This window comes from Heterodontus francisci, chromosome 4 (genome assembly GCF_036365525.1).
Source record: "Heterodontus francisci isolate sHetFra1 chromosome 4, sHetFra1.hap1, whole genome shotgun sequence".
Classification (NCBI taxonomy): Eukaryota; Metazoa; Chordata; class Chondrichthyes; order Heterodontiformes; family Heterodontidae; genus Heterodontus; species Heterodontus francisci.
In genome coordinates, this window is record NC_090374.1 from 153,195,074 (window position 1) to 153,222,898 (window position 27,825).

Below are 27,825 nucleotides of genomic sequence, written 5' to 3' on the forward strand. Positions count from 1 at the left end.
GGTTTTCAGTACTATTGCCGGAATGTTGTCAGGCCCCATAGCTTTTGCAGTATCCAGTGCCTTCAGTTGTTTCTTGATATCACGCGGAGTGAACTGAATTGGCTGAAGTCTGGCATCTGTGATGCTGGAGACTTCAGGAGGAGGCCGAGATGGATCATCAACTCGGCACTTCTGGCTGAAGATTGTTGCAAATGCTTCAGCCTCATCTTTCGCACTGATGTGCTGGGCTCCCCCATCATTGAGAATGGGGATATTTGTAAAGCCACCTCCTCCAGTTACTTGTTTAATTGTCCACCACCATTCACGGCTGGATGTGGCAGGACTGCAGAGCTTAGATCTGATCCGTTGGTTATGGGATCGCTTAGCTCTGTTTATCGCATTCTGCTTATGCAGTTTGGCATGCAAGTAGTCCTGTACTGTAGCTTCACCAGGTTGACGCCTCATTTTGAGGTATGCCTGGTGCTGCTCCTGGCATGCCCTCCTGCACTCTTCATTGAACCAGGGTTGGTCTCCTGGCTTGATGGTAATGGTAGAGTGGGGGATATGCCGGGCCATGAGGTTACAGATTGTGGTTGAGTACAATTCTGCTGATGGCCCACAGTGCCTCATGGATGCCCACTTTTGCATTGCTAGATCCGTTCGAAATCTATCCCATTTAGCACGGCGATAGTGCCACACAACACGGTACCCTCAATGTGAAGGTGGGACTTGGTCTCCACAAGGACTGTGCGATGGTCACTCCTACCAATACTGTCATGGACAGAAGCATCTGCGGCAGGCAGATTGGTGAGGACGAGGTCAAGTATGTTTTTCCCTCGTGTTGGTTCCCCCACCACCTGCCGCAGACCCAGTCGAGCAGCTATGTCATTTAGGACTCAGCCAGCTCGGTCAGTAGTGGTGCTACCGAGCCACTCTTGGTGATGGACATTGAAGTCCCCCACCCAGAGTACATTTTGTGCCCTTGCCACCCTCAGTGCTTCCTCCAAGTGGTGTTCAACATGGAGAAGTACAGAGTCATCAGCCTCAGGAGGGCAGTCGGTGATAATCAGTAGGAGATTACCTTGCCCATGTTTCACCTGATGTCATGAGACTTCATGGGGTCCAGAGTCGATGTTAAGGACTCCCAGGACAACTCCCTACCTACTGTATACCACTGTGCCACCACCTCTGGTGGGACTGTCCTGCCGGTGGGACAGGACATACCCAGGGATGGTGATGGCAGTGTCTAGGACATTGTCTGTTCGGTATGATTCTGTGAGAATGACTATGTCAGGCTGTTGCTTGACTAGTCTGTGGGACAGCTCTCCCAACTTTGGCACAAGCCCCCCATATGTTAGTAAGGAGGACTTTGCAGGGTCGACAGGGCTGGGTTTGCCGTTGTCGTTTCCAGTGCCTCGATCGATGCCGGGTGGTCCGTCCAGTTTCATTCCTTTTTATTGACTTTGTAGCAGTTAGGTACAACTTAGTGGCTTGCTAGGCCATTTCAGAGGGCATGGAAGAGTCAGCCACATTGCTGTGGGTCTGGAGTCACATGTAAGCCAGACCAGGTAAGGACAGATTTCCTTCCCTAAAGGACATTAGTGAACCAGATGAGTTTTCCAACAAATCGACAATGGTTTCATGGCCATCATTAGACTAGCTTTTTAATTCCAGATTTATTAATTAAATTCAAATTCCACCATCTGCTGTGGTGGGATTCGAACCCATGTCCCCAGATAAATACCCTGGGTCTCTGGGTTACTAGTCCAGTGATAATACCACTACGCCACCGCCTACCCCAGTTAGTGAGGACGACTTTGCAGGATCGACTGGACATGGTGTGCCTTTGTCATTTCCAGTGCCTAGCTTGATGCTGGGTGGTCCATCTGGTCTTATTCAACTTTTCTGCAGCAGTTTGATGCAACTGAGTGGCTTGCAAGACCATTTAAGGGCAGTTAAGAGCTAACTACATTGCAATGGATCTAGAGTCGCACGTCGGCCATACTGGGTAAGGATGGCAGATTTCCTCCCCGGCTGGCATTAGTCAATCAAATGGGTTTTAAAAAATAAAAGGTGCCTTTGTGGGATTTGAACTTGTATCTTTGGAGCATTAGTACAGGCATCTGGATTACTAGTCAAGTAACATTATTACCGTCTCCCTGCTTGGGATTTGGGCACTTGGTCGGAATACAACCAGTCCACTAAAAGAACAAATCCAATCTGGCCCCTTACTACCCCCATCAGCCTACTCTCAATCAACAAAGTAATGGAAGGTGTCGCTGAGCGTGCTATCAAGCAGCACTTGCTCAGCAACAACTGCTCATTGATGCTTAGTTTGGGTTATGCTGGGGGCACTCAGTTCCAGACTTCATTACAGCCTTGGTTCAAACATAGGCAAAACAGCTGAATTCCAGAGGGGAGGCTAGAGTGACTGTCCTTGACATCAAGGCAGCATTTGACTGAATGTAGCATCAAGAATCCATAGCAAAATTGAAATCAATCAGAATCAGAGGGAAAGATCTTCATTGACTGGAGACATACATAGCACAAATGAAGATGGTTGTGGGTATTGGAGGCCAAACATCTCAGCCCCTGGAAATCACTGCACGAGTTCCTCAGGGTAGTGCCCTAGGACCAACCATCAGCTGCTTCATCAATGACCTCTCTCCATAATACGATCAAAAGTGGGGATGTTCACTGACGATTGAGGTGTTCAGTATCATTCACAACTCCGCAGATACTAAAGCAGTCAATACCTGCAAGCAACAAGACCTGGACAACATTCAGGCTTGGGCTGATGTGTGGCACAAATGTTACTTGCCACTCAAGTGCCAGGCAATGACCATCTTGAACAAGACAATGTAACTATCTCTCCTCAACATTCAACAGTATTGCCATCGCTGAATCCCTCGCCAACATCCTGGGACTTACCACTGACCAGAAACTTAACTAGACCAGCCATATAAATACTGTGGCAACAAGAGCAGGTCAAAAAGGCTGGGAATTCTGCAGCAAGTAACTCACCTCCCAACTCCCAAAGCCTGCCCAACATCTACAAGACACATGTCAGGAGCGTGATAGAATACTCACTACTTGCCTGGATCAGTGCAGCTCCAACAAGGCTCGAAGCTGAACACCATCCAAGTCAAAGCAGTCTGCTTGATTGGCATCCCATCCACAAACAAACATTCACTCTCTCCACCACAGACGCACAGTGGTAGCAGTGGCATCTACAAGATACACTACAGCAACTCACCAAGGCTCCTTCCAAACTGCGACCATGACCACCTGGAAGGACAAGGGCAGCAGACGCATGGGAACACCATCACTTGCAAGTTCCCCTCCATCTTGACTTGAAACTATATCGCCATTCCATCATTGTCATTAGGGTCAAAATCCTGGAACTCCCTCCCGAACAGCACTGTGGGTGGACCTACACCATATGGACTGCAGCAGTTCAAGGCAGCAGCTCACCAGCACCGGTTGAAGAGCAATTAGGAATGGGCAATTAATGTTGGCCTTGCCAGCAATGCTCACATTCCAAGAAGAAATAAAAACTAACTTTCTTGCCTCCCACGGCCCCAGAAATGGTAACATATCCTTCCCAAAGCACCAGCATCTCTTGCTGTAAAGACTGTGGGAGCTAAAATTAACTCCTCAAAGTGCCAAATAGAAAGATACAGTTGTGTTTCTCAATTTGCACCAAGCTTTAATAGAGCAATGTAGAAAACTAAAGAGGGAGAGGCCAGAATGAAAGTTGGGTGCAAAATTGAAGAGGCAAGTAAAAGGGAAATCTTGCTCTCGATTTGATCACACAATGTAGGGACCACCAAACTATGAGCATTGAATACAGTATAGGTGTCGCATATGCAAGGCACGTCTGGGGACGGACGATGTGCGAAGTGAACAAACAAGTGTCGCACCTCCTGTACTTGCTGGGAATGGTGTTGGAAAGAACAGTGGGTGGCACAAGAGTAAACTAGGATGTCAGAGACAGAATGGTCCCCTTGGAAAACAGAGAGGTGAGGGTATGAAGCATTTGGTGGCAGGGTTACATTCGAGATGGCAGAAATGGGTTGTGAACTAGCAAATATTTCGATTGAGTGGAAGAAAGGAAAGCAATGACATGGCAAAAATGGGACAGACATGATAAAGGGATCTGTCTACCACAGTATAGTGGAATACTCAAATGAAGACAAAGGTAAATATTTCAAAACTTCAGGTGTGGAAGGTGGTATGAGTGACAGAAATTGGGAGAACAGCATGAAGTCCTTTCAGATACTAAGTAGAAACAGAGGAAGTAGAATTCAAGCAGAGTTAATAGCATCTAATGGAATACCTTGCTTATTTTGTACCCACTTTTTCTTGATAAATAACCTAATAACATAAGGGCTGTCAAAGACTAGCAGAAGGTTAGCGTGCATGAACTGCAAAGTGAACTGAAAAGCGGGAGATCCACTTTATTTTTAAGTTTTGGTTTTACATACCCAAACTTAACTAGCAGGGCCTGTTTCTGTGCTGGATAACTCGATGATTCTATCACAATAAGCAGCACCAAGGGAATAAAATGCTTCCTTCATGCAACGTCAGCCCTGCCTCCATTGCTTGTGTGCACAAACCTGTTCTTGCACTTCACACAATATTGAACATGCAGTGATTGTTTATAGGGATGTTGCCCAGGTCTTGTCACAAGCAAAATCAGAACAGACTGGAGAGAAGATATTGCCATGTGTAGCAATGAAATCGGGGAGTGAAGAACAGCAATATATATTTTCAAGTTAGGCTGGTTTGTGACTTGGAAGGGAACTGGAAAGTGATGTTCCCATGTACCTGTTGCTCTTGTTTTTCTAGATGGCAGAGCAAATGGCGTCAGATCAGCTAAAAGCTTAATGACATCAGAAATTCAAGTAACTTCATGAAAGGTTGGTAGTTAAATCAACATGAACAAAACAGACATGAACCAGACATGAGAAACATTCAGGCTAGCTTTTATCATGAGCTTATTTCATTGAGAGGCACTAGAATTGCATTCAGTTGGTCCTAGTCTTCTAATTTACTAAAAATGCTTAGCATTTACAAGTTTCAGAATGGGGCAGAAAAAAAAGAGAACCAGGGAAATTTGTGTCTGCAAGTATTTTCACACTATAGTACTAAATGCTTTTTCAGTGAGCTCATGGCAGCCTGCTTTAGTAAGCATCAGCCTACACCAACACAAGAAATTTAGACAGAGGAGGCTTATTTGAAGGCTTTAGAGAAAGGGGAGGTCAAGAATCAGAAAGAGGATGGTCTTACCTGAAGAGTACTGAGAGTTTCCTCAAAACCAATTGGAGTAATCGTGCAAATGATCAGCGTCCTTGCATTACCCCCAAGTGAGTTTTGCAGAATCCGAGTCAGCTTACTGTCCCTATAATTTAAAAACCCACTACAAAAAAAAAGAAAAATTAGACCAGGAAGGCAAAAAAAATAAAACTGCTATACTCTCCTGGAGATTTAAGTTAACTTACATGTCCCAAAATGCAAACTGTGAATTACATATATTAACCATTTTATGTTATAATTAAAAAAGCTGAAGACTGAATTATAGTCAGAAATTCCAAACAGCAAAGCAGTTTCCTACCCAGCTTGTCCATCACTGAGCTTCTTAATAACTTGCCCAAGTACAAACAAACTACGGTTGATAAAACATCCTTCTTTAAGGCGGACACCTAAATTATGGAAAAATAAGAATCATTATCCTTTTTCAGAAATAGGCGTGGCAGTTTAAAGCAAAAATAAAATGCTGCATCAGATTTAAGATGCTAAGAAAGACAAAAGCAATTACTGAAGTAAGCCTTAATATTAAATATCCCCAGTTTTTTTATACTGTTCACTAGAACAAGGCCAGGGGATTTATTTGTAACTAGCAAAAATCCAGAAACATTTATTAGGAGTGTAAACACACTTACAGCCTATAGAGGGGACCAGCAACTAATGCCTAGCAAAGCCTGGGACCAATGACCAACATACGATTATGAATTTTACTGGTAGCAGCGAAGCAAAGGTGCTCACTGCTGACCTTGAAGAAAGCTGTACATAAGTTAACTGTGGTGTGGAGTTCACCTTTCCAGATGTAAATTTGAATCTGGCGGCAAGTCAAGGGGATCTCCCCACCCCCCCCTACCCCCACAACAGTGATGACATCAAGCAGAGAAAGCAGCAAAATCACATTGAAGAATTCTCTGACAGCAAACCAGTAACTTAAATGCACTGATTATCCTTTACTTTTATTTTAAAGAGCAAAATAAATAGAAATACATTTAGGATTAAAGGTAAAAATTTAAATTCCATAGCCTAGATTTTATAGTGGTTATAAGGACACGTAGAGTTCCACCTCAGTTTCGGGTGCAGTAATGACAGTGCATGCCAACAGCAACTTTGGGAATCTGCAAAAGTGCAGAACAACAAAATCCGGAAGTTGCTGTCAGTGATTCTATGCACTTCTAGAGAGTATGCTGTTGAGGATGCCACGCACCCCACCCCCCCCCAACTATCCCCCCATCCCCGACTGTAATTAGAAATAACAGAACTAATAACTTCCATTTTTACACTACTAGTCTTGCTGTAAACACACTTGAAAAAGCTATGCTTTGTTGAATGAACTGTAATTGGGTTCCCCACACCCCCTGCAAGAACATACTAAGTATGTAATTATTGTTGAACAACCCAATCTCCTCTCTTGCCCTGAAAAACTAATATGATATTTGCGGAATGTCAAATTTCTCCATTATGAAAGAAACTTTTCTTTAAAAGTTATTGGGCTATATTTTATTGTCAGCAGCAAAGCAACAGCGCTGACCTCGAAGAAAGTGGTCCACAAAGATCTAGCGATCTCACTAATGCAGACTTCACCTTTTCTGATGGCATTTTAAAACTGGTGCCAAATCAAGGCCGTCTCTATGTGTCAAGCAGTGATGTCAGCAGCCAATCATACTGAAGCATTCTCAGACAGTACACCAGGAAATTAAAAGCACTTTATATGCTTCACTTTTAATTTCAATTTTCAGATTGCAAAATAAAAGTTGATTGGATTTACATAGAAGCTAAAATATCTCAGAATAATACAGTGCAGAAGAGGCCCTTCGGCCCATTGAGTCTGCACCGATACATTAAAACACCTGATCTGTCTACCTAATCCCATTTGCCAGCACTTGGCCCATAGCCTTTAATGTTATGACGTGCCAAGTGCTCATCCAGGTACTTTTTAAAAGGATGTGAGGCAACCTGCACCTACCAATATAAATAACGGATAAATTTGATATTCCATCAATATAAAACTAGCTTTGCAGGGACAGTGAGGCTATTCAGCGGTAATTATGAAGTTAGCATGCCATTAAAAACTCAGTTATACCTTATTCAACAAGGTGCAACTTTTTCTACTTTCTCTTTTACAGTGAGTCTAACAGTGTAAGTGAAAGTTTCTGCCAGTTCATCAATTCTTTAGGGACTGCACTCTGGGGGGGCTGGGGGAGGTAGAGAATCTCAACAACGTACCCTCTGGAGAGTGTAGAATCAGTACTACCACAGAATTTAAGCCATTGAGAAAAAGACAGAAATTGACTGATCGTCTAGGACATTGCTCTGATTTTTTAAAAAGTGAATGCTTCTCTTCTTGTAATAGTCTCTCTGATTGGTTGGCAAGTGAACTCTGTTTGGTAGAGGCATTGCCATAGAGAATGCACTAGTTTACGGTGACTGACAATCTGCAGTGTGCTAAGAATTACGCTGACAACCAAGTTAAGATTGCCAGTAGGACTCGCAGTGTGGTACATTTGCGTGTACTGAAGCTACATATATTAATACACAGGGCCCTGTTCTTTGCAAACAAAGAACATGTACACACATTGTACCTCTTTCAGCTGAACAAAATAAGTGACAGCCAGTCGCTGGTTCATTCCTCAGGGCAATGCCTAGACCAAAGTCAAGCTGCCTGGTTTAAATTTCAAACAAAGCTTGGCAGTTAACTGTCAGTCACTGTAAACTGGTGCATTCTCTATGGCAACGCCTCTACCAGAGTTCACTTGCCAACCAATCAGCACTCGCTTCTCATGCAGTACAAGTCGTTTTCTGTTACATTGGTTATTCTTCCGCATTGTTCTGATGAGTGCAAGACGAAAAGCTTCAACAACATGTCTATTTTCAGCCATTCTCAAGTTCTGTACTACAAAACGACCAACAGTCTCTCTGTTGGTTTTACACTATCTCCAATCTCTCTTCGTACATCTTGCACTAACACACACATACACATCACCATCTGCAGAGCTCAATCTTTGAGACAGTTTAAGAGTTTAAGCAGATTGCATTTAACATTTTTAGGTCCATATATTCATTCTGCTATTCTTCCCTTTTTGGCAAACATTACATAATTCCAGTATGTGAAATTAATTATTTGGAATAAACGTGAATTTTTTGACCAATATGTTATAAATCTTTAAAAGTACTATGTTGCCACTTGAACTTCTGTAATCGTGTTTTGGTAATCATATAGTTTTGATAATTTATTTGAGTGGCAGTGTACAGTGAAAACTTGGCTGACATTTAAGGTAGTGATCTGAAAGTCACGGAATTAATTTGAAAAAAAAAAAAAAGAGTCCACTAGCACTGCAAAAACTCAGCAGTCTGCAAGGTTGAGCACATCCAAGTCTAAGGATAGGAGACTCCTCAGCCCGATTTTCAGACAATGCTAAGGAGCTGCTGGATAGAGAAAATGAGGAGATGAGGTTGCCTTGAGCAAGGGCTTATACTGAAGTGTTACTGGAAAGCACAAAGCTTCTGGGTCAGAGAAAAAGGCCTCATTGTAGGACTTTGTGAGCATGTGTTACCAACAGCTCCAGAATTTCAAACAAAGCCTGGCGTTTCCTTCCCATAATTTGCCACTGGAATACTGAGACAGAGGCCAGAAAGGCACAGTATGGACACAAGGTGAAGTATATTCATGTATTAACACTGAACAGCCATGGAGATCTATATACTTTGTGGTTTATGCAGCGGTCGCTTTCTAGTTTCACATGTAATGTAGATTTCAAATAAACTCAAACTGCCAGTGATTTGGCAGACTGTACTTCCCAGAGAACACAGTGATTGCAGACAAATGGGATTTGCATAGCTTATATTGGAAGAGGCTAAAACAGAGACATAAAATCAGTTAAGAATTTTAGGACATTTAGATAATGGGAGGAGCCTGCCGGCTAGCCAAGTAAATGCTTAAGCAAAATAGATGAGGAAGTATTAAAAACTTAACTTCTGCTCCCGTTTGGCTGGCTCGTTCACTGCCTGCCAGATCGACCAAATTCTGTAAAAGAGAAAAGTTTAAGTACTGTACACTTAGTTCAACTATATGATGTGTGCAGGAGAAAATAAATACCTTATTCACCATACTTTATCACTTTGGAAAAAGTTATTTTCCCATATCCAGAGTTAGATACAATAATTCACACAATCATCCAACATCCTCGAAGCTAATTAGAAAACATCCTCCTCACAAAACATTGTCTCCAGCTTCATCCAACTACAGTAAACCAGTTGTCAGCAAAATCCCAGTCTTTCCAATCCCTCAACTTAGGTAACCTGTATTAAAAAGGATAAAGGGCAAGGATACTATCCAGGTGTTCAGTTCACCTTTCACATGCAAAGTGTGCGTTGGTTAAAGAAATGAACTTACCCACATAGCATCCAAGGCAGACACATTTTGTGTTGACAACTTGTTTCTCATATCAGCAAAAACAAAATGTTTGGACAAAAGGCTACATTTGAAGCCACTTACGACTCGCTCTGGTTGACTGGCCCCTTCAATCAACTTGCATCACAGCTAAACAGCTGTCATGCAGGGCCCCCACCTGCCAAGAATGGGACACAGATATTTCGCCACATGGACATTAAATTTTAAAATTGTTGCTGGGAAGAAATGAAGGCCTATTACAAGGGATTGCTAAGCCCCCGACTAGAAAGACATTTGCTTAGTAACAGAGTGTGCTTGGAAAGGACAAAGGGGTCACTCCCTGCTCCAATTTAATCCACAATGGACTTTTGATTACCAGACGTTGAAGGTGGAGAGGCTAGCACTCCAGGTTAACTACGAAGATGGCTGAATACACAAACAGACCCGGTCAGACCTGTTTAGCCACATGACTAACTGGCTGTTAGAGTTTTTTGAATTTGAACTTGCCACAGAGAACTTGAACTCAGAAAGCTCTTTGCTCCTGGACTGAGGACATCTCTCTCCTGTCGGTTCAACTCTTTCTCACCAACTTTGGAATCCATTGAAGACACAGGAACCCCAAGAGAGAAAAGTCTCCAACAGTGAAAAAGGTTTAAGACGAATACTGGGCCCCAACGAAAAGCAAGAATGACCTACAAAAAGACTACAGTGAGCTCGAAGCACAGTAACAAGAAACTCTTCTGATATTGCCTCAAACCACTCTACTTTATTTTTTCTTCTCTTTTCTGTCTCTATTACATATGCATGCTAGCATGGGGCGCGGCGTGTATCCGTAGGCATTAAACCTTAAACACTAGTTCAGTTAATAACTTTCACTTTCCTTTTTTAAACCCAAGAAGCCCATTTATGCTCATTTCTTTGCCTTATAATTGGAAAGTGGTGATCAAGGATTGACCAACACGGATCTCAAAACACTGTTTAAAATTAAATCCTGCTACAATAAGACCAGGTGAAGGCTAAAAGGGACCCATAGACAGCTTCCTCTCCTGGTCGTAACACAGCCTATGAGTAATTATTTTCCAAACAGACTAGGGTGACATTTTGATATCACAGAATCACTACAGCGCAGGTGGTGGTCATTCAGCCTATTGTGTCCGCACTGGCTCTCTCAAAGAGCAATTCACTCAGTTCCCTTCCCCCGCTTTCTCCCCATAACCCTGCACATTCTTCCTTTTCAGATAACAGTCTAATTCCCTATTGAATGCATCAATTGAACCTGCCTCCACCAACACTCTCAGGCAGTGCATTCTAGATCTTAACCACTCGTTGTGTGAATTATTTCCTCATGTCGCTTTTGCTTCTCCTACCAAATGCTTTAAATCTGTATTCTCTCCTTCTCAATCCTCACACGAGTGGAAACAGTTTCTCTCTATCTACTCTGTCAAGACCCATGATTTTGAATATCTATCAAATTACCTCTCAGCCTTCTCGTTTCCATGGAAAACAGTCCTAACTTCTCCAATATATCTTCATAACTGAAATTCCTCATCCTTGGAACCATTCTTGTGAATCTTTTCTGTACTCACTCCAATGTCCTCACATCTTTCCTCAAGTGCAATGCCCACAATTGGACGCAATACTCCAGCTGAGGCTGAACTAGTGTCTAAGTTCAACGTAACCTTCTTGCTCTTGTACTCTATGCCCCTATTAATAAAGCCCAGGATACTGCATGCTTTATTAACTGCTCTCTCAACCTGTCCTGCCACCTTCAATGGCTTATGCACATATACATGTATATCCCTCTACTCCTGCACCCCCTTTAGAATTGTACCCTTTATTCTATAGTCTCTCCGTGTTCTTCCTACCAAAATGAATCACTTCGCATTTCTCTGCATTGAACTTCATCTGCCACCTGTCTGACCATTCCACCAACTTATCTATGTCCTTTTGAAGTTCTGCACTAGTTTCCTCACAGTTCACAATGCTTCCAAGTTGCGTATCATCTGCAAACTTTGAAATCGCACCCTGTACACAAAGGTCTAGGTCAAGCAAGGGTGCCAACACTGATCCCTGGGGAACTCCACTACAAACCTTCCTCCAGCCTGAAAAACATCGATTAACCACCACTCTTTGTTTCCTGGTACTCAGCCAATTCCGTATCCATGTTACTACAATTTTGCCCCAAATTATTTTGTCTAGAAGTTTTCCCACCAAAGTTAAACTGACTGGCCTGTAGTTGTTAGGCTTATCTTTACCTTTCTTTGAACAAGGGTGTAACCTTTGCAATTCTCCAGTCCTCTGACACCACCCCAGAGTCTAAGGAAGACTGATAAATTATGGCCAGTGACTCTGTGATTTCCACCCTCGCTTCCCTCAGTATCATTGGATGTATCTCATCCGGCCCTGGTGTTTTATCCACTTTAAGTACAGACAACGTATCTAATACTTCCTCTATCAATTTTAAACCCCTCTTGTGTCTGACTTACTGTCTCTTTCAACATTGCTTGGTAAAGACAGATGCAAAGTATACATTTAATACCTCAGCTATGTCCTCTGCCTTCATATGCAAATCCCCTTTATGGTCCCTAATCGGCCCCACTCCTCCTTTTACCACCCTTTTACTATTTATATGCCTATTGAAAACTTTGGGATTTCTTTTAATGCTAGCTGCCAGTCTCTTCTCATGCTCTCTCTTTGCTTCTCTTATTAGCTTTTTCACTTCCCCTCTGGACCTTTTACACTCAGCCTGGTTCTCAATAGTATTTTCTACCTGGCATCGGTCATAAGTGCAATTTTTCTTCTTTATGTTAATCTCTACCTCTTTTGTCATCCAGGGAGCTCTGGATTTGTTCGTCCTAATTTTCCCCTTTGAGGGAACATATCTTGACTGTACCCGAACTATCTCTTTTTTAAAGGTAGCCCATTGTTCATCTACTAGTTTTCCTGCCAACTTTTGACTCCAATTTATTCACCCCAGCTCCATTCTTACCCCATTGAAGTTGGCTTTGCCCCAGTTAATTATTCTTACCCTCAATTGCTCTGTCTTTTTCCATAATCAGCCTAAACAACAAAGAACAGTACAGCACAGGAACAGGCCATTCGACACCTCCAAGCCTGCGCCGATCTTGATGCCTGCCTAAACTAACACCTTCTGCACTTCCGGGGCCCATATCCCTCTATTCCCTTCCTATTCATATATGTCAAGATGTCGCTTAAACGTTGCTATCATATCTGCTTCCACCACCTCCCCTGGCAGCAAGTTCCAGGCACTCACCACCCTCTGTGTAAAGAACTTGCCTCGCACATCCCCTCTAAACTTTGCCCCTCGCACCTTAAACCTATGTCCCCTAGTAACTGACTCTTCCATCCTGGGAAAAAGCTTCTGACTACCCACTCTGTCCATGCCGCTCATAACCTTGTAAACCTCGATCATGTCACCCCTCCACCTCCGTCGTTCCAGTGAAAACAATCCGAGTTTTTCCAACCTCTCCTCATAGTTAATGCCCTCCAGACCAGGCAACATCCTGGTAAACCTCTTCTGTACCCTCTCCAAAGCTTCCACGTCCTTCTGGTAGTGTGGCGACCTGAATTGCACGCAATATTCTAAGTGTGGCCTAACTAAGGTTCTGTACAGCTGCAACATGACTTGCCAACTTTTATACTCTGTGCCCCGACCGATGAAGGCAAGCATGCCGAATGCCTTCTTGACTACCTTATCCACCTGCGTTGCCACTTTCAGTGACCTGTGGGCCTGTACGCCCAGGTAAACCTTATGATACAATGATCACTATCCCCTAAATGCTCTCCTGATACTTGATCCACCTGGCTCACCTCATTCCTTAGAACCAGGTCTAGCAGCGCCTCCTTTCTCGTTGGACTAGCAAAATACTGTTGAAGAAAATTTGCCTGAACACACTCTAGGAACAGTTGTCCCTCACTGCCCTTTACAGTACTGTTATCCCAGTCTCTGTTTGAATAATTGAAAGTCCCCCATAACTACCCATATCACTGTGTATAACAATACTGCGGCACACACATTATCTTAAGGGTTAAGAGCACTCCCAAAAACCAACACAGCGAAACTTGGGTTCCCCTTCGGACTAGAGTTGGGTGTTCTGTCATTACGTTTAGCAACATAATGCATTCCCTAGTGTATGCACAAAAATATGAAGTACTATGTTCAACTTCAAGTGAAAGGCTGAAAGTTCAAAGACTAAAAATGAAGTGCGACGTATGAAGAGTTAAGTGGAATTTTGTTCAACACCAAGGTTTATCTACTAGTCTATTCATTCATAGTACGAATGGACTCATGAATAAGGCCAGAGCATATAGAGTCAGGAGACAGGGGCAGCACAGTGGCGCAGTGGTTAGCACTGCAGCCTCACCGGTCCAGCGACCTGGATTCGGTTCTGGGTACTGCCTGTGCAGAGTTTGCAAGTTCTCCCTGTGACCGCGTGGGTTTCCGCCGGGTGCTCCGGTTTCCTCCCACAACCAAAGACTTGCAGGTTGATAGGTAAATTGGCCATTGTAAATTGCCCCTAGTCTAGGTAGGTGGTAGGAGAATTGAGGGAAGGTAGGGATGTGGTAGGGAATGTGGGATTAATGTAGGATTAGTATAAATGGGCAGTTGATGGTCGGCACAGAATCGGTGGGCCGAAGGGCCTGTTTCAGTGTTGTGACTCTCTATGACAAGTAGAACTGGATAGCTAACTGGCAACAAGAAAAATATAGAGTAGGGGTAAAAGTGGCAGAAGGTGGGAGGTGGTGTCACACAAGGAACGTTACTGGGACCACAGTTCACAATTCAGACTTTAGAATCAAAAAGAATTTCTAAATTTGCAGACGACACACAATTGGGCAGATATTCAATACTGAGGAGGACTGCAACAAATTACAAAACATTAATAACTTGCAAAATGGGTATAAAATTGGCAAATAAATTTCAACATAGAAAAGCATGAGGTAGTACATTTTGCAAGAAAAAAGGTCAAGCATTACTTGGGAAATAAGAGTCAAAAAGGAATGAAACCAGACGAACCACCCTACATCAACCTAGGCACCGGAAATGACACACCCAGCCCTGTCAACCCTGCAAAGTCCTCCTTATTAATATCTGGGGGCTTGTGCCAAAATTGGGAGAGCTCGCCCACAGACAAGTCAACCAACAGCCTGACATAGTCATACTCATGGAATCATACTTAACAGACGATGTCCCAGACACCACCATCATCGGGTATGTTCTGTCTCACCGGCAGGACAGACACAGCAGAAGTGGCAACACAGCAGTATAGTCGGGAGGGAGTTGCCATGAGAGTCCTCAACATTGAAGTCTCACGGCATCATGTCAAACATGGCTCAGGAAACCTGCTGATTACCACCTTCCGCCACACCACCCCCACCACCTCAATTGATGAATCAGTTCTCTTCCATGTTGAACTCCACTTGGAAGAAGCACTGAAGATGGCAAAGACACAGAATGTACTACTCTGGGTGAGGTACTTCAATGTCCATCACCAAGAGTGGCTTGGTAGCACCACTACTGACTGAGCTGGCCAAGTGGAAAAATGTGGAAAATTGCCTAGTATGTTCTGTACACAAAAACCAGGATAAATCCAACCCGGCCAGTCCACTCGCAATCAGCAAATCGGTGTCACTGACAGTACTATCAAATGACACTTACTCAGCAATAACCTGCTCAGTGATGCTCAGTTTGGGTTCCACCAAGAGCACTCAGCTCCTGACCTCACTACAGCCTTGGTCCAAACATGGACAAAAAATCTGAACTGCAGAGGTGAGGCGAGAGGACTGCCCTTGACAACAAGGCAGCATTTGACTGAGTGTGGCATCAAGGAGATTTAGCAAAACTGGAGTCAATGTGAATCAGGGGAAAACTCTCCATTGGTTGGGGAGTAGCACAAAGTAAGATGGCTGCAGTTGTTGGAGGTCGATCATCTCAGTCCCAAGCCATCACAAGAGTTCCTCAGGGTAGTGTCCTAGGCCCAACCATCTTCAGCCGCTTCATCGATGACCTTCCCTCCATCATAAGGTCAGAAGCGGGGATGGTCACTGATGATTGCACAACGTTCAGCACCATTAGCGATTCCTCAGGTACTGAAGCAGTACATGTAGAAATGCAGCAAGACCCGGACAACATTCAGACTTGGGCTAACAAGTGGCAAGTAACATTCACGCTACACAAGTACCGGGTAATGACCATCTGCAATCAGAGAGAATCTAATCATCTCACCATGACATTCAATGGCATTACCATCGCTGAATTCCCACCAACATTCTGGAGATTACCATTGACCAGAAACTGAACTGGACCAGCCGTATTACTACTGTGGTTACAAGAGCATGGCAGAAGTTGGGAATTCTGTGGCGGGTAACTCAACTCTCGACACCCCAAAGCCTGTCCACCATCTACAAGGCACAAATCAGGAGTGTGATGGAATACTCTCCACTTGCCTGGATGGGTGCAGCTCCAACAACACTCAAGAAGCTCAACACCATCCAAGACAAAGCAACCTGCATGATTGGCAACCCATCCACCACCTTCAACACCGACACACAGTGGCAGCAGTGCGTACCATCTACAAGATGCACTGCAGCAACGCACCAAGGCTCCTTAGACAGCACCTTTCAAACCAGTGACCTCTACCACCTAAAAAGGAGAGGGGCAGCAGATGTGTGGGAACACCACTACCTTCAAGTTCCCCTCCAAGCCACACACCATTCTGACTTGGAACTATATCGCCGTTCTTTCACTGTCACTGTGTCAAAATCCTGGAACTCCCTCCCTAACGGCACTATGGGTGTACTTAACACCACATGAACTGAGTGGTTCAAGAAGGCAACTCACCACCTTCTCAAGGGCAATTAGGGACAAGCATTAAATGCTGGCCTTACCAACAATTCCCACATACTGTGAAATTTTTTTAAAAAGTAAAAGGAGCAGAGGGAGCAAAGTACAAATGTACAAATCAATAAATGTGAAGATTCAGGTTAATATGGCCATAACAAAAATTTAATTAATTTCTAGAGGAATAAAATTGAAAAATAGGGAAGTTATGCTAAACTTGTATTGAGCCTTGGTTAGGCCCTACTTGGAGTACTGTTTGCAGTTCTGGCCACCATATGATAAAAAGGATAGAGACATGGTGAAAAAAAATGATTTACAAGGATGATAACTGAACTGTGAGCTCATACCTATTGGGAAAGGATGAACAGCCTATATCTCTCTCTTGAAAAGAGCAGGCTGAGGAGTGGCTTAATAGAGGTTTTTAAAATTATGAAATGTTTTAATATAGTAGAAAGAAAGTGTGTTTCCACTTGTTGGAAAGAGTAAAACTAGAGGCCATCAAAATAAGTTAATTACCAAGACATCAGATAGGAAATTCAGAAGTAACTTCTTTAACCATAAACACTGGTTGGACTGAATGGCCCGTTTCTGTGAAATTATATCCCATGTAATTCAATGAATGAGTTCAAGAAGCAGCTGTTTCTGCAGATAGTGATTGAGGGATATGGTGAGGCGATGGCAAGTGTCAAGTATTTGAGGCTATGTTAGAAAGGTGCTTCCATTATTATTTTTTGTGGACATTTGTTTAAAAGACTGTGGAAAATACCTGAAAAGATGTCTGGATTTTTAATACATAAAAGGGTCACTGGAAAACACTTGGGACTTTGTTTAAAAACACTTACTGGAAGTCACATGTCTTAAGCTAAGTAAACTGCTGAAGCCTTATGGAATATGGAACTGTTTAGACTTAGAGAAGTGACATGTCTGGGTTCATGTCACAGGAGTTTTGGTTTCGTTTTTGGATATTATTTGGAGTTCTGCTGGGATTGCAGCCTGCTGAGAAGTAACCAACTCATCCTGTTCCACCTCTAAGAAACCCTGAGAATCTCGGTGTTTTCGTGCATGAGTCACAAAAAGTTAGTATGCAGGTACAATGGGTAATAAAGGTGGCTAATGGAATGCTTTCCTTTATTACGAGAGGAATTGAAAATAAAAGTATGGATGTCATGCTTCATTTATACAGTGCATTGGTGAGACCACATCTCAAATACTGTGTGCAGTTTTGGTCTGCTTATTTAAGGAAGGATGTGAATGTGTTGCAGGTGGTTCAGAGGAGGTTTACTAGATGGATATCTGGAATGAGCGGGTTGTCTTATGAGTAAAGGTTAGAAAGACTGGGCTTGTTTTCACTGGAGTTTAGAAGAGTGAGAGGAGACTTGATTGAAGTATAGAAGATCCTGAATGGTCTTGACAAGCTGGCTGTGGAAAGGATGTTTCCTCTTGTGCAGGAGTTCAGAACTAGGGGGCACGGTTTTAAAATTAGGGGTCGTCCTCTCTCAGAGGGTTGTGCGACTTTGGAACACCGCCTCAGAAGGTGCTGGAGGTAGGGTCATTAAATAATTTTAAGGCAAGGGTAGATTGATTCCCTTGCCTAACAAGTATCCAAGGTTATCAAGAGTAGATGAGAGTGTGGAATGAGATACAAATAGAGCAGCCATGATCTTATTGAATGGTGGATCAGGTTAGAGGAGTCAAATGGCCTACGTCTGCTCCTAATTCATATGTACGTATGTTCGTATTCAAGAGAGAGCTGGAGAAACTGATGCAGCGGTTCTTCTGAGAAGCTTCTGCAAGACTTCCTCTCAACATCTCCTGAACAAACTGCTTCTGAAAAGATCCTAGGAGACAAATGCATGTGTCGAGTGACAACTGTCTTAAGTGTACCAGGACGCCAGACCAAAAGTCAATTGGAACATTCCATATCTTAGGTGGAGAGAGGTGGGGAAAGATTCATATGGAGCATAAATGCTGGCACAGATCAGTTGAGCTAAATGGCCTGTACTGTGCTGCAGACACTATGTAATATCATTGAATGATCCAGCACAGAAGGGGGCCATTCAGCCCATCATGCCTGTGCCAAGTCTTTGAAACAGATATCCAATTAGTCCCATGTGCCTGCTCATTCCCTGTAGGCTTGCAAATTTGCCACTTCAAAATATTTAGAAAGGGAATTGGATAAAGTTATTATTGAAACTGCTTCCACCACACTTTCAGGCAGCACATTCCAGGCAACAACTTGCTGCATGCATATTTTTCTCCACGTCATCTGGTTATGTTGCCAATTATATTAAATCAGCGTCCTCTGGTTACTGACCAATCTGCCAATGGAAACAGTTCCTCCTTATTTCCTCTGCCAAAACACTTCATGATTTTAAGCATCTCTAACAAATTTCCCTTAACCTTTGCTGCTCACAGGAGAGCAACCACAATTTCTCTCATCTCTCCGTATAACTGAAGTCTTTCAACCCTGATACCATTCTAATAGATCTCCTCCACACCCTCTCTCTGACCTTAACATCCTTCCAAAAGTGTGGTCTCAGAATTGGTCACAATACTCCAGCTGAGGGCTGACTAGTGTTTTACAGGAGGTTTAGCATAACCTCCTTGCTTGTATACCCTATACCTCTATTTATAAAGGCAATTTATAAAATATGTTTTTCAACAGCCTTCTCAATTTGTCCGGTCACCTTCAAAGACTTGTGCTTGTCTCTGTTCAAACACATCTTTTAAAATAGCACATTTTAGTTTATTATATGCCTTTCCTCATTCTTACTGCCAAAAGTAATCAATTCCCTCTTCTCAACTTCATCTGCCATTTGTCTTGCCCATTCCACCAGTCTATGTAATTCTATCCTATGAACACACAGATGTCCATTTAAAAAAAAAAGTCTAAAAAAAATCGAGGGTGCAATAGCGATTACTGTAGTACTCTTCCAGTCTCATCCTGGTAATCAGTACAATATAAAACAGGGAGGGAAGGGAGGAACAACAAAAAAACTTGAAGAATCCATCAAGGGCTCATCTCTGGCTCAGAACAATCTCTTGTCTGTGGTACAAATGTAGAACTTTAAAAGATGGCTTTCCAGTATGCAAAAAAATGACAATTTTCAATGTACAATCATATTGCATATGAACATACGAATTAGGAGGAGTAGGCCACTCGACCCCGCTCCGCCATTCAATAAGCTCATGGCTGAACTGATTACTCCACATTTCCACTACCCCAATAACATTCCACCCCCCTTGCTGATCAACAATCTATCTACCTCTGCCTTAAACATATTCAAAGACTCTGCTTCCACTGCCTTTTGAGGAAGAGAGTTCCGAAGACTCACAACCCTCCAAGAGAAAAACTTTCTCCTCATCTCGGTCTTAAATGAGTGACTCCTTATTTTTAAAATACTGACCCCTAGCTCGAGACTCTCCCACGAGGGGAAACATCCTTTCCACACCCACCCTGTCAAGACCCCTCAGGATCTTATATGTTTCAATCAAGTCGCCTCTTACTCTAAATTCCAGCGGATACAAGCCTAGACTGTCCAATCTTTCCTCACAAGACAGGCCACCCATTCCAGATATTAGTCTAGTAAGCTTTCTCTGTACTGCCGCCACTGCATTTACATCCTTCCTTAAATAAGGAGACCAGTACTGTACACAGTACTCCAGATGTGGTCTCACCAATGCCCTGTATAGCTGAAGCATAACCTCCCTACTTTTGTATTCAATTCCCTTCGCGATAAACCATAACATTCTATTAGCTTTCCTAATTACGTGCTGTGCCTACATACTGACCTTTTGCGATTCATGCAGTAGGATACCCAGATCCCACTGCATCTCAGAGCTCTGCAATCTCTCACCATTTAGACAATATGCTTCTTTATTCTTCCTGCCAAAGTGGACAATTTCATACTTTCCCACATTATACTCCATTTGCCAGGTCTTTGTCCACTCACTTAACCTATCTTATACCCCTTTGCAGCCTCATGTCCTCTTCACAAGTTACTTTCCTACCTATCTTTGTATCATCAGAAAGTTTAGCAGCCATACCTTCAGTCCCTTCATCGAAGTCATTTATATAAATTGTAAAAAGTTGAGGCCCCAGCACAGATCTTGCCAACCAGAAAAATGACCCATTTATGCCTACCGTTTCCTGTAGGCTAACCAATCTTCTATCCATACCAATATGTTACCCCCTACACCATGAGCTTTTATTTTCTGCAATAACCTTATCAAATGCCTTCTGGAAATCTAAGTATAATACATCCACTGGTTCCCCTTTACCCACAGAACATGTAACTCCCTCAAAGAACTCCAATAAATTGGTTAAACGGGATTTTCCTTTCACAAAACCGTATTGACTCTGCCTAATTACCTTGAATTTTTCTAAATGTCCTGCTGTAGCATCTTTAATAGCTTCTAACATTTTCCCCAAGACAGATGTTAAGCTAACGGGCCTGTAGTATCCCACTTTCTGTCTCCCTCCCTTTTTGAATAAAGGAGTTACATTCGTTATTTTCCAATCTAAAAGGAACCTTCCCCGAATCTAGGGAATTTTGGAAAATTAAAACTAACGCAGCAACTATCTCACTAGTCACTTTTTAAGACTGAGGGGTGACCTGATCGAGGTGTACAAGATTATGAGGGGCATGGACAGGGTGGATAAGGAGCAGCTGTTCCCCTTAGTTGAAAGGTCAGTTACGAGGGGTCACAAGTTTAAGGTGAGGGGCAGGAGGTTTAAGGGGGACTTGAGGAAGAACTCTTTTTACCCAGAGGGTGGTGACGGTCTGGAATGCCCTGCCTGGGAGGGTGGTAGATGCAGGTTGCCTCATATCCTTTAAAAAGTACCTGGATGAGCACTTGGCATGTCATAACATTCAAGGCTATGGGCCAAGTGCTGGCAAATGGGATTAGGTAGACAGGTCAGGTGTTTTAATGCATCGGTGCAGACTCAATGGGCCGAAGGGCCTCTTCTGCACTGTATTATTCTGTGATTAACACCCTAGGATGAAGTCCATCAGGACCCGGGGACTTGTCATCCCGCAGCTCCAACAATTTGTTCAGTACCACTTCCCTGGTGATTGTAATTTTCTCGAGTTCCTCCCTCCCTTCCATTTCCTGACTTATAGCTAACACTTGGATGTTACTTGTATCCTCAATAGCGAAGACCGATGTAAAATATCTGTTCAATTCATCTGCCATCTCCTTATTATCCATTATTAATTTCCCAGGCTCACTTTTTATAGGACCAACATTCACTTTGTTAACTCTGCTTTTTTAAACATCTATAGAAACTCTTACCCATGTCTTTATATTTCTAGCTAGCTTTCTCTCATATTCTAATTTTACCTTCTTTATTAATCTTTTAGCCCTTCTTTGCTGTTTTTATATTCTATCCAATCTTTGCGCAATTGTAGGCTTTTTCTTTAAATTTGATACTATCTTTAACTGCTTTAGTTAACCACGGATGGTGGGTCCCACCTTTGGAATTTTTCTTTCTCGTTGAAATGTACCTATTCTGTATATTCTGAAATATCTGCTTAAATTTCTGCCACTGCATCTCTATTGACCTATCCCTTAACCTAATTTGTCAGTTCACTTTAGCTAGCTCTGCTTTCATTCCCTCACAAGTGCCCTTATTTAAGTTTAAAATACTAGTCTTGGGCCCACTCTTCTCTCCCTCAAACTAAATGTAAGATTCAAATCATATTATGATTGCTGCTACCTAGGAGTGCCTTAACTATGAGGTCATTAATTATTCCTAACTCGTTGCACAATGTTCTTAACAACTTAGCTATAATATTTTGTTTCCACAAGGCATTGGAGCATTTAGTGCACAATTCAAAACATATCCCACCTGTGCAAAAGAATCTGAACTACAACCTCCCTCCCACCTCTTCCAAATAACTGTCCTCCTCAGATGTACCTCACTTGGACAAGAACTGATTAGAAAGAGCCAACATATGATTTGTAAATACATGCCAAATTTGACTCACCTAGTTGAATTTTTTGTGTTGAATAAGGGAATGTCTAATGATATTTTTATGGACATCCAGAAGGCATTCAATAAGGTTCCACATATGACACTTTGCAAAATTGAATGCCTCCAATTTCATGCACTATTAACATAGGAATTGGTCAGAAGGTAGTAAACACAGTAGGAATCATGGATATGTACTCCACTTGACAGGATATGACTATGTGTCCCCTAGGGATCTGTACTAGGGCTTCAGCTCTTCACGATTTTTCTCATTGACAATGAAGGAGTAAAAAGCCATACATCAGAGATTGCTAAAATGGCACAGTAAGTGCGTAATGCAACTGAAAGCTGCAAAGGGACATGGATAGATTAAGTGAGTGTGCACAGTGGTATATGCAGTTCAGTGTAGAGAAATGTGGGGTCAGACAATTTGGACCCCCAAAAAATTGCATTATTTTCTAAAAATGTTGAAGTGCAAGGAACTATGGGAGAAGAGATTCAAGGGCCAATATACAAAAAATAAAAACTAGTGGACAGCTTGAAAAAATTAAAAAAGGTTAATGGAATGTTAGCCTTGATCTCAAGGGGACTAGAATACAAAGTGGTGGACGTTTGCTACAGTTTTTAGCTAAACCCCATCTAGAATACTGCATTGAACACTGCACTCCAGAAGCCTTCGAGACGAAGTGCAGATTCACCAGAATATCACCGGGGCTCTAACAGTTAAATTATGAGACAGGTTGCAAAGACTGTGCTTATATTTCTGTCAGTATTGATTAATAAACATGCTAACTGAGGTGTTTAAAATGATTGAATTGGGTAGAGAGAAACTACTTTCTCTGGTAGTATAAAAGTCTTTAAATTAGAGCTAGGCAGTTCGGGGTGATGTCAGAAAGCACTTTCCAAACAAAAAAGGTAGCAGAAAACTGGTCCTCTTCCCTGCCACCACACCAAAAAGGTTGTTGCGGCTAGGTCAATGGAAAATGTCAAAACTGAGATTGACAAATTTACTAGGCGAGTGTATTAAGGGAAATTGAATCAAGGCTGGCAAATACAGCTAAGATAGAGATCAGTCACAGCTAGGTGAATGGGAAAACCGATTCAAGGAGCTGAATTGCCTACTCATGTTCCTATACTCGTGTCAGTTTCCCAAATATTGATAAGTTTTCACGAGTAGAATGCAACTGTTTTTTATAAATTCATTCACAGGTTGTGGACATTGCTGGGAAGGCCAGTATTTCACGCCCATCCCTAAATGCCATTCAAAAAGTAGTTGCCTCCCACCTTAGTAGCTTACTTGGACATTTTAGAGGACAGTTAGAAGTCAACCATATTGCTGTAGCACTGGAGTCAAGAAAGGACAGATCTCCTTCCCTAAAGGAGATTATTAGTGAACCAGATAAGTTTTGAAACGACAATCTGGTAGATTCACACACAATCAATACTGATACTAGCTTCCCAATTCCAGATTTATTTAACAGAATTTAAATTTCCAAACTGCCATGGTGGGATTTGAACTCATGTTGCCAGATCATTAGTCCAAACCTTTGGATTATTAGACCAGTAAGACAAACACTATGCTATTGTACCAGTTTTATTAAAGATCAGGTAATTAATTTTTTTTTAAACTGTCACAAAGGTCAGAGTTATTATTGCAAGGCAACTGAACATTTCCATTTCAGACATCTAGTTTCACTGTGAAATCAAAAGGTAAGCATCACTATGGCTCGTACCCAAGCACAAAAGAAATCTTTCACCCAATACCTGTTGGACTTCCACCCCGTTTACCACTTCCTGCAGTTTATAAAGCATTCAGGAACCAAATGCGTTGATTGTGGCCATGTTTTATGGGCTTACATGATTTTATCAGGATAAAGACAACATTTTTGTAAGGTTAGAAAAGGTAGCCAATGCACACATTTGCTTTCTGGGCCACTTGACAAATACCAGAGCCCGATTTTTTCCCTCAAATACTCCAAGGGGATTAGAATACAAGAATAAGGAAGTCTTGCTACAATTGTACGTTAGGCGAGACCACACCTGGTGTACTGTGCATAGTTTTGATCTCCATATTAAAGGAAGGATATACTTGCATTGGAGGCAGTACAGCAAAGGTTCATGGGAGAGATGGCAATTAGGAAGGGACAACAAATGTTGGCCTTGCCAGCAACACCCACATCCCATGAAAGAATTTTTAAAAAATAGTTCCTGAGATAGAGCGTTATCCTAAGATACAAGACCGAGTAAATTGGGCCTACAGCCTCTGGAGTTTAGAAGAATGAGAGGTGGTCTCATTGAAATATACAAATTTCTGAAAGGGCTTGACCAGGTTGAGACAGGAGGTTTTTATTTCAGCAAATTAAGGGATATAGGGAGCAAGCAGAAAAGCAGAGTCGAGGCAGAAAACCAAGCGGGCAGAGCAGGTTCAAGGGGCCTGCTCAGATTTCTTATGTTATGTTATGACTCACTCCAGTCTATAGAAACAGAAATAATAAAATGTTCTCCAGATTTTGAATTAGCACAAAGTTAAAGAATCTTCTGATTGCCCCAATTAATTCCAGATGGACCCCAGTAGCCAGGGAAGAGGCTTCCACCCCTGTTTAAGGTTGGTTTTGAACCCATTAGAGGCAAAAATCTTATATCTAGCACTTTGCACCATCTCATACCCCGATTACTGACAGTTTATCTATTCCTAATTCAGCATGTGAAAGGGTAACTATTATCCACAATAGTGTAGTCAACTGAAACAATAATATTTGGGCCAGAGTATTACTAGGGATAAAGCTGTATTAGATAGTTGAGACTTTCATCTAGAACAAGAAAACATTAAGCTTTAGAGTAAATATGATTGCATTTTCTTGCGCTAATGCAAAGTTCTGATAATCAAAGTTTTTTTAAAAATAAACACAGGGCTGTGAAAATATGGAATTCTTAGTTGCTAAAACAGTAAACTTAAATCCTTGCATCGAAAGAAGATAAACTGATGCTTGCTTTGCACATCAAAAGATTGATAAACAAAATTATACTAATGGCAAAAGAAACAAATAGTATGTTTAATAAATTTTGATGTTTGGGTGTTTTCTTTACGCATAGTCTACAGATCAAGTTTATTGCTGAAAACAGACGTTTTGTCGAAGCTCTTCATCTTGCACTCATCGCAAGAATACCAACGTAAGGGAAAGCAACAAATATATACTGTATGAGAAGAAAGTGCTGATTGATTGGTAGAGGCATTGCCATGGAGAATGCACCAGTTTATGGTGACTGAGTTAACTGCCAAGCTTTGGTTGAAATTTAAACTGGGCAGCTTGACTGATTAGTCAAAGCATTGCCCTGAGGTATGAACCAGCAAATGGCTGTCATAGTGTGGCGCATTTGCACTTACTGGAAGCTACATATATTAATACAAAAGGCCCTGTTCTTTACAGACAGAAAGAACATGTACACACATTGTGCCTGTTTCAATTAAACAAAATAAGTGACAGCCATTCGCTGGTTCATTCCTCAGGGCAATGCCTTGACCAGAGTCAAGCTGCCTGGTTTAAATTTCAAACAAAGCTTGGCAGTTAACTGTCAGTCACTGTAAACTGGTGCATTCTCCATGGCACCGCCTCGACCAGAATCTACTTGCCAACCAATCAGCAGTCTCTTCTCGTGCATTATAGATTTGATTTCCCTTGCATTGGTATTCTTGCGAATTGTCCTGATGAGTGCAAGACGTAAAGCTTCGACAAAATGTCTGTCTTCAGCAATACTCAAGTTCTGAACTACCAAACAACTAGATCAAAAGATGGTTACTGAGAGAATGATGCAAAGGTCTTCTGAAAACATAAATTGCATCACAGGTGGGTCAGTGACCAAGAACCTCCAGCCTTGCCAGGTTCCTCTCATGGTAATCCCAAGATAAGTACAACTCTCGAGTTAGCTGTGCGCCTTTTGAGCCTGAGCAATTCAGCTGCATTTGCCATAATTTTTCTTGTTGCGTTATCACTTTTAATTTAATGGCCTATAATTTTAGACTGGGTTGATGTTAGCCTCATTGGTGCGCAACTCAAACATCAACAACCTGACATATGCAAATTAACATGCAAACAGTTATTGAAATTTTATGCGTAGCTAAGGGGTACCTATTCTGCCCAGGCAACCAAAGCGCTTGCAATTCCTGGTTAAGCCACAATATTAAGATCAATCATCAATTGAATTGAACAAGATGTGGATCTTCCATTGACTTCAGGAAAATGGAATATAAAACTTACCAGATGTGCAACCATAACTGCTTCATTATTTTTATCCCTGCTTTCCACAATCTGAAATGGAAAGATATCTGAAATCAGAGCCCATGAAATTAAAATTGCTTCCAAAATCTATTTAAAAGGCAAAGATTGAACTACAGAAGTGTCCCAAACATCTCTGAAAGTGTGTAAAATTACAGGCAATTTTAATAAACCACAGCAACGATTTTGAATTAGAGTGCTTTTCGCATCTGTCACGAATGGAAGCAAACCTTGTTTGTAAATTGTATTTTTGTGCATTGAAGTATGAATGTCAACCACCATTTTATCCATCAGGTTTAAGTTTGTACTGCAATGTTCCAATTGTCAAAATGGGAGAGAGAGATCACGTGGTACAGCTTGTCCATGAGCCACACTATCCAACCTGCTGAATTGGAAACAATTGAAGGGACAGCTTGTTCATTTAGACAGCTGCTGTGTGCTGCTGAGGGGCACTTCTCCCGGAGAATTCCCAGCAAGAAGCCACAGCCTGTCTTGAAGCTGCAGACTTCTGTCAAGGCCTTTTTAACAAGAAAAAAAATTAAGAGAAACCACACTTTGAGAAATCCAACAAGAAACAAACCATTCCGAAGACAAGTTGCAAATAACAGAAAAGTCTGATTTCTACCAGTTCCCTCTCAGTCTAAAATAAGGTGCCTTCAGCAATTTAGCTGCACTCTCAAAGGTAATAAGGGTGACAAAGAAAAAGAAATTTGCAAAAGAGATATCTCCAACAGCACCTCCCCTATTCGACATTTCTAATCAATGATCTCCAATCTTTGGACTTTTTTTTTTTTTAAAAAGACTTTTTAAACTGAAAATCATATTAGCTAGTAGTTAAGTTTCTATTTAATAAATGTCTTTATGCCTTAAAGCTTTCCCTGAAATTTTGTAGGTGTGCATGGTGAAGTTAAACCCCTTCCCGAGTTTAGCAGGATGTTAATAAACCCTACTTCGTCAGAGAGATACAGTACCGAAACAGGCCCTTCGGCCCAACAAGTCCGCCCCGACCAGCAACCACCCATTTATACTAATCCTACAT

The 27,825-nt window shown here is 42.1% G+C and overlaps 1 protein-coding gene and 1 long non-coding RNA gene across 3 annotated transcripts in view; one reads left to right on the forward strand and one right to left on the reverse strand.

Moving 5' to 3' along the window:
* Nucleotides 1-27,825, forward strand: part of LOC137369336 (uncharacterized) — a 196,223-nt gene that overhangs the window by 161,516 nt on the left and 6,882 nt on the right. The gene's annotated exons all lie outside the window — the stretch shown is intronic.
* Nucleotides 1-27,825, reverse strand: part of cenpe (centromere protein E) — a 209,070-nt gene that overhangs the window by 159,696 nt on the left and 21,549 nt on the right. For both annotated transcript variants that reach the window (XM_068030382.1, XM_068030381.1), the window contains exons 8-11: nucleotides 26,769-26,819; nucleotides 9,256-9,307; nucleotides 5,597-5,684; nucleotides 5,272-5,401 (exon numbers count right to left, since the gene is read on the reverse strand). In XM_068030382.1, the coding sequence (XP_067886483.1) occupies nucleotides 5,272-5,401; nucleotides 5,597-5,684; nucleotides 9,256-9,307; nucleotides 26,769-26,819 (321 nt within the window). The remainder of the gene's footprint in view (nucleotides 1-5,271; nucleotides 5,402-5,596; nucleotides 5,685-9,255; nucleotides 9,308-26,768; nucleotides 26,820-27,825) is intronic.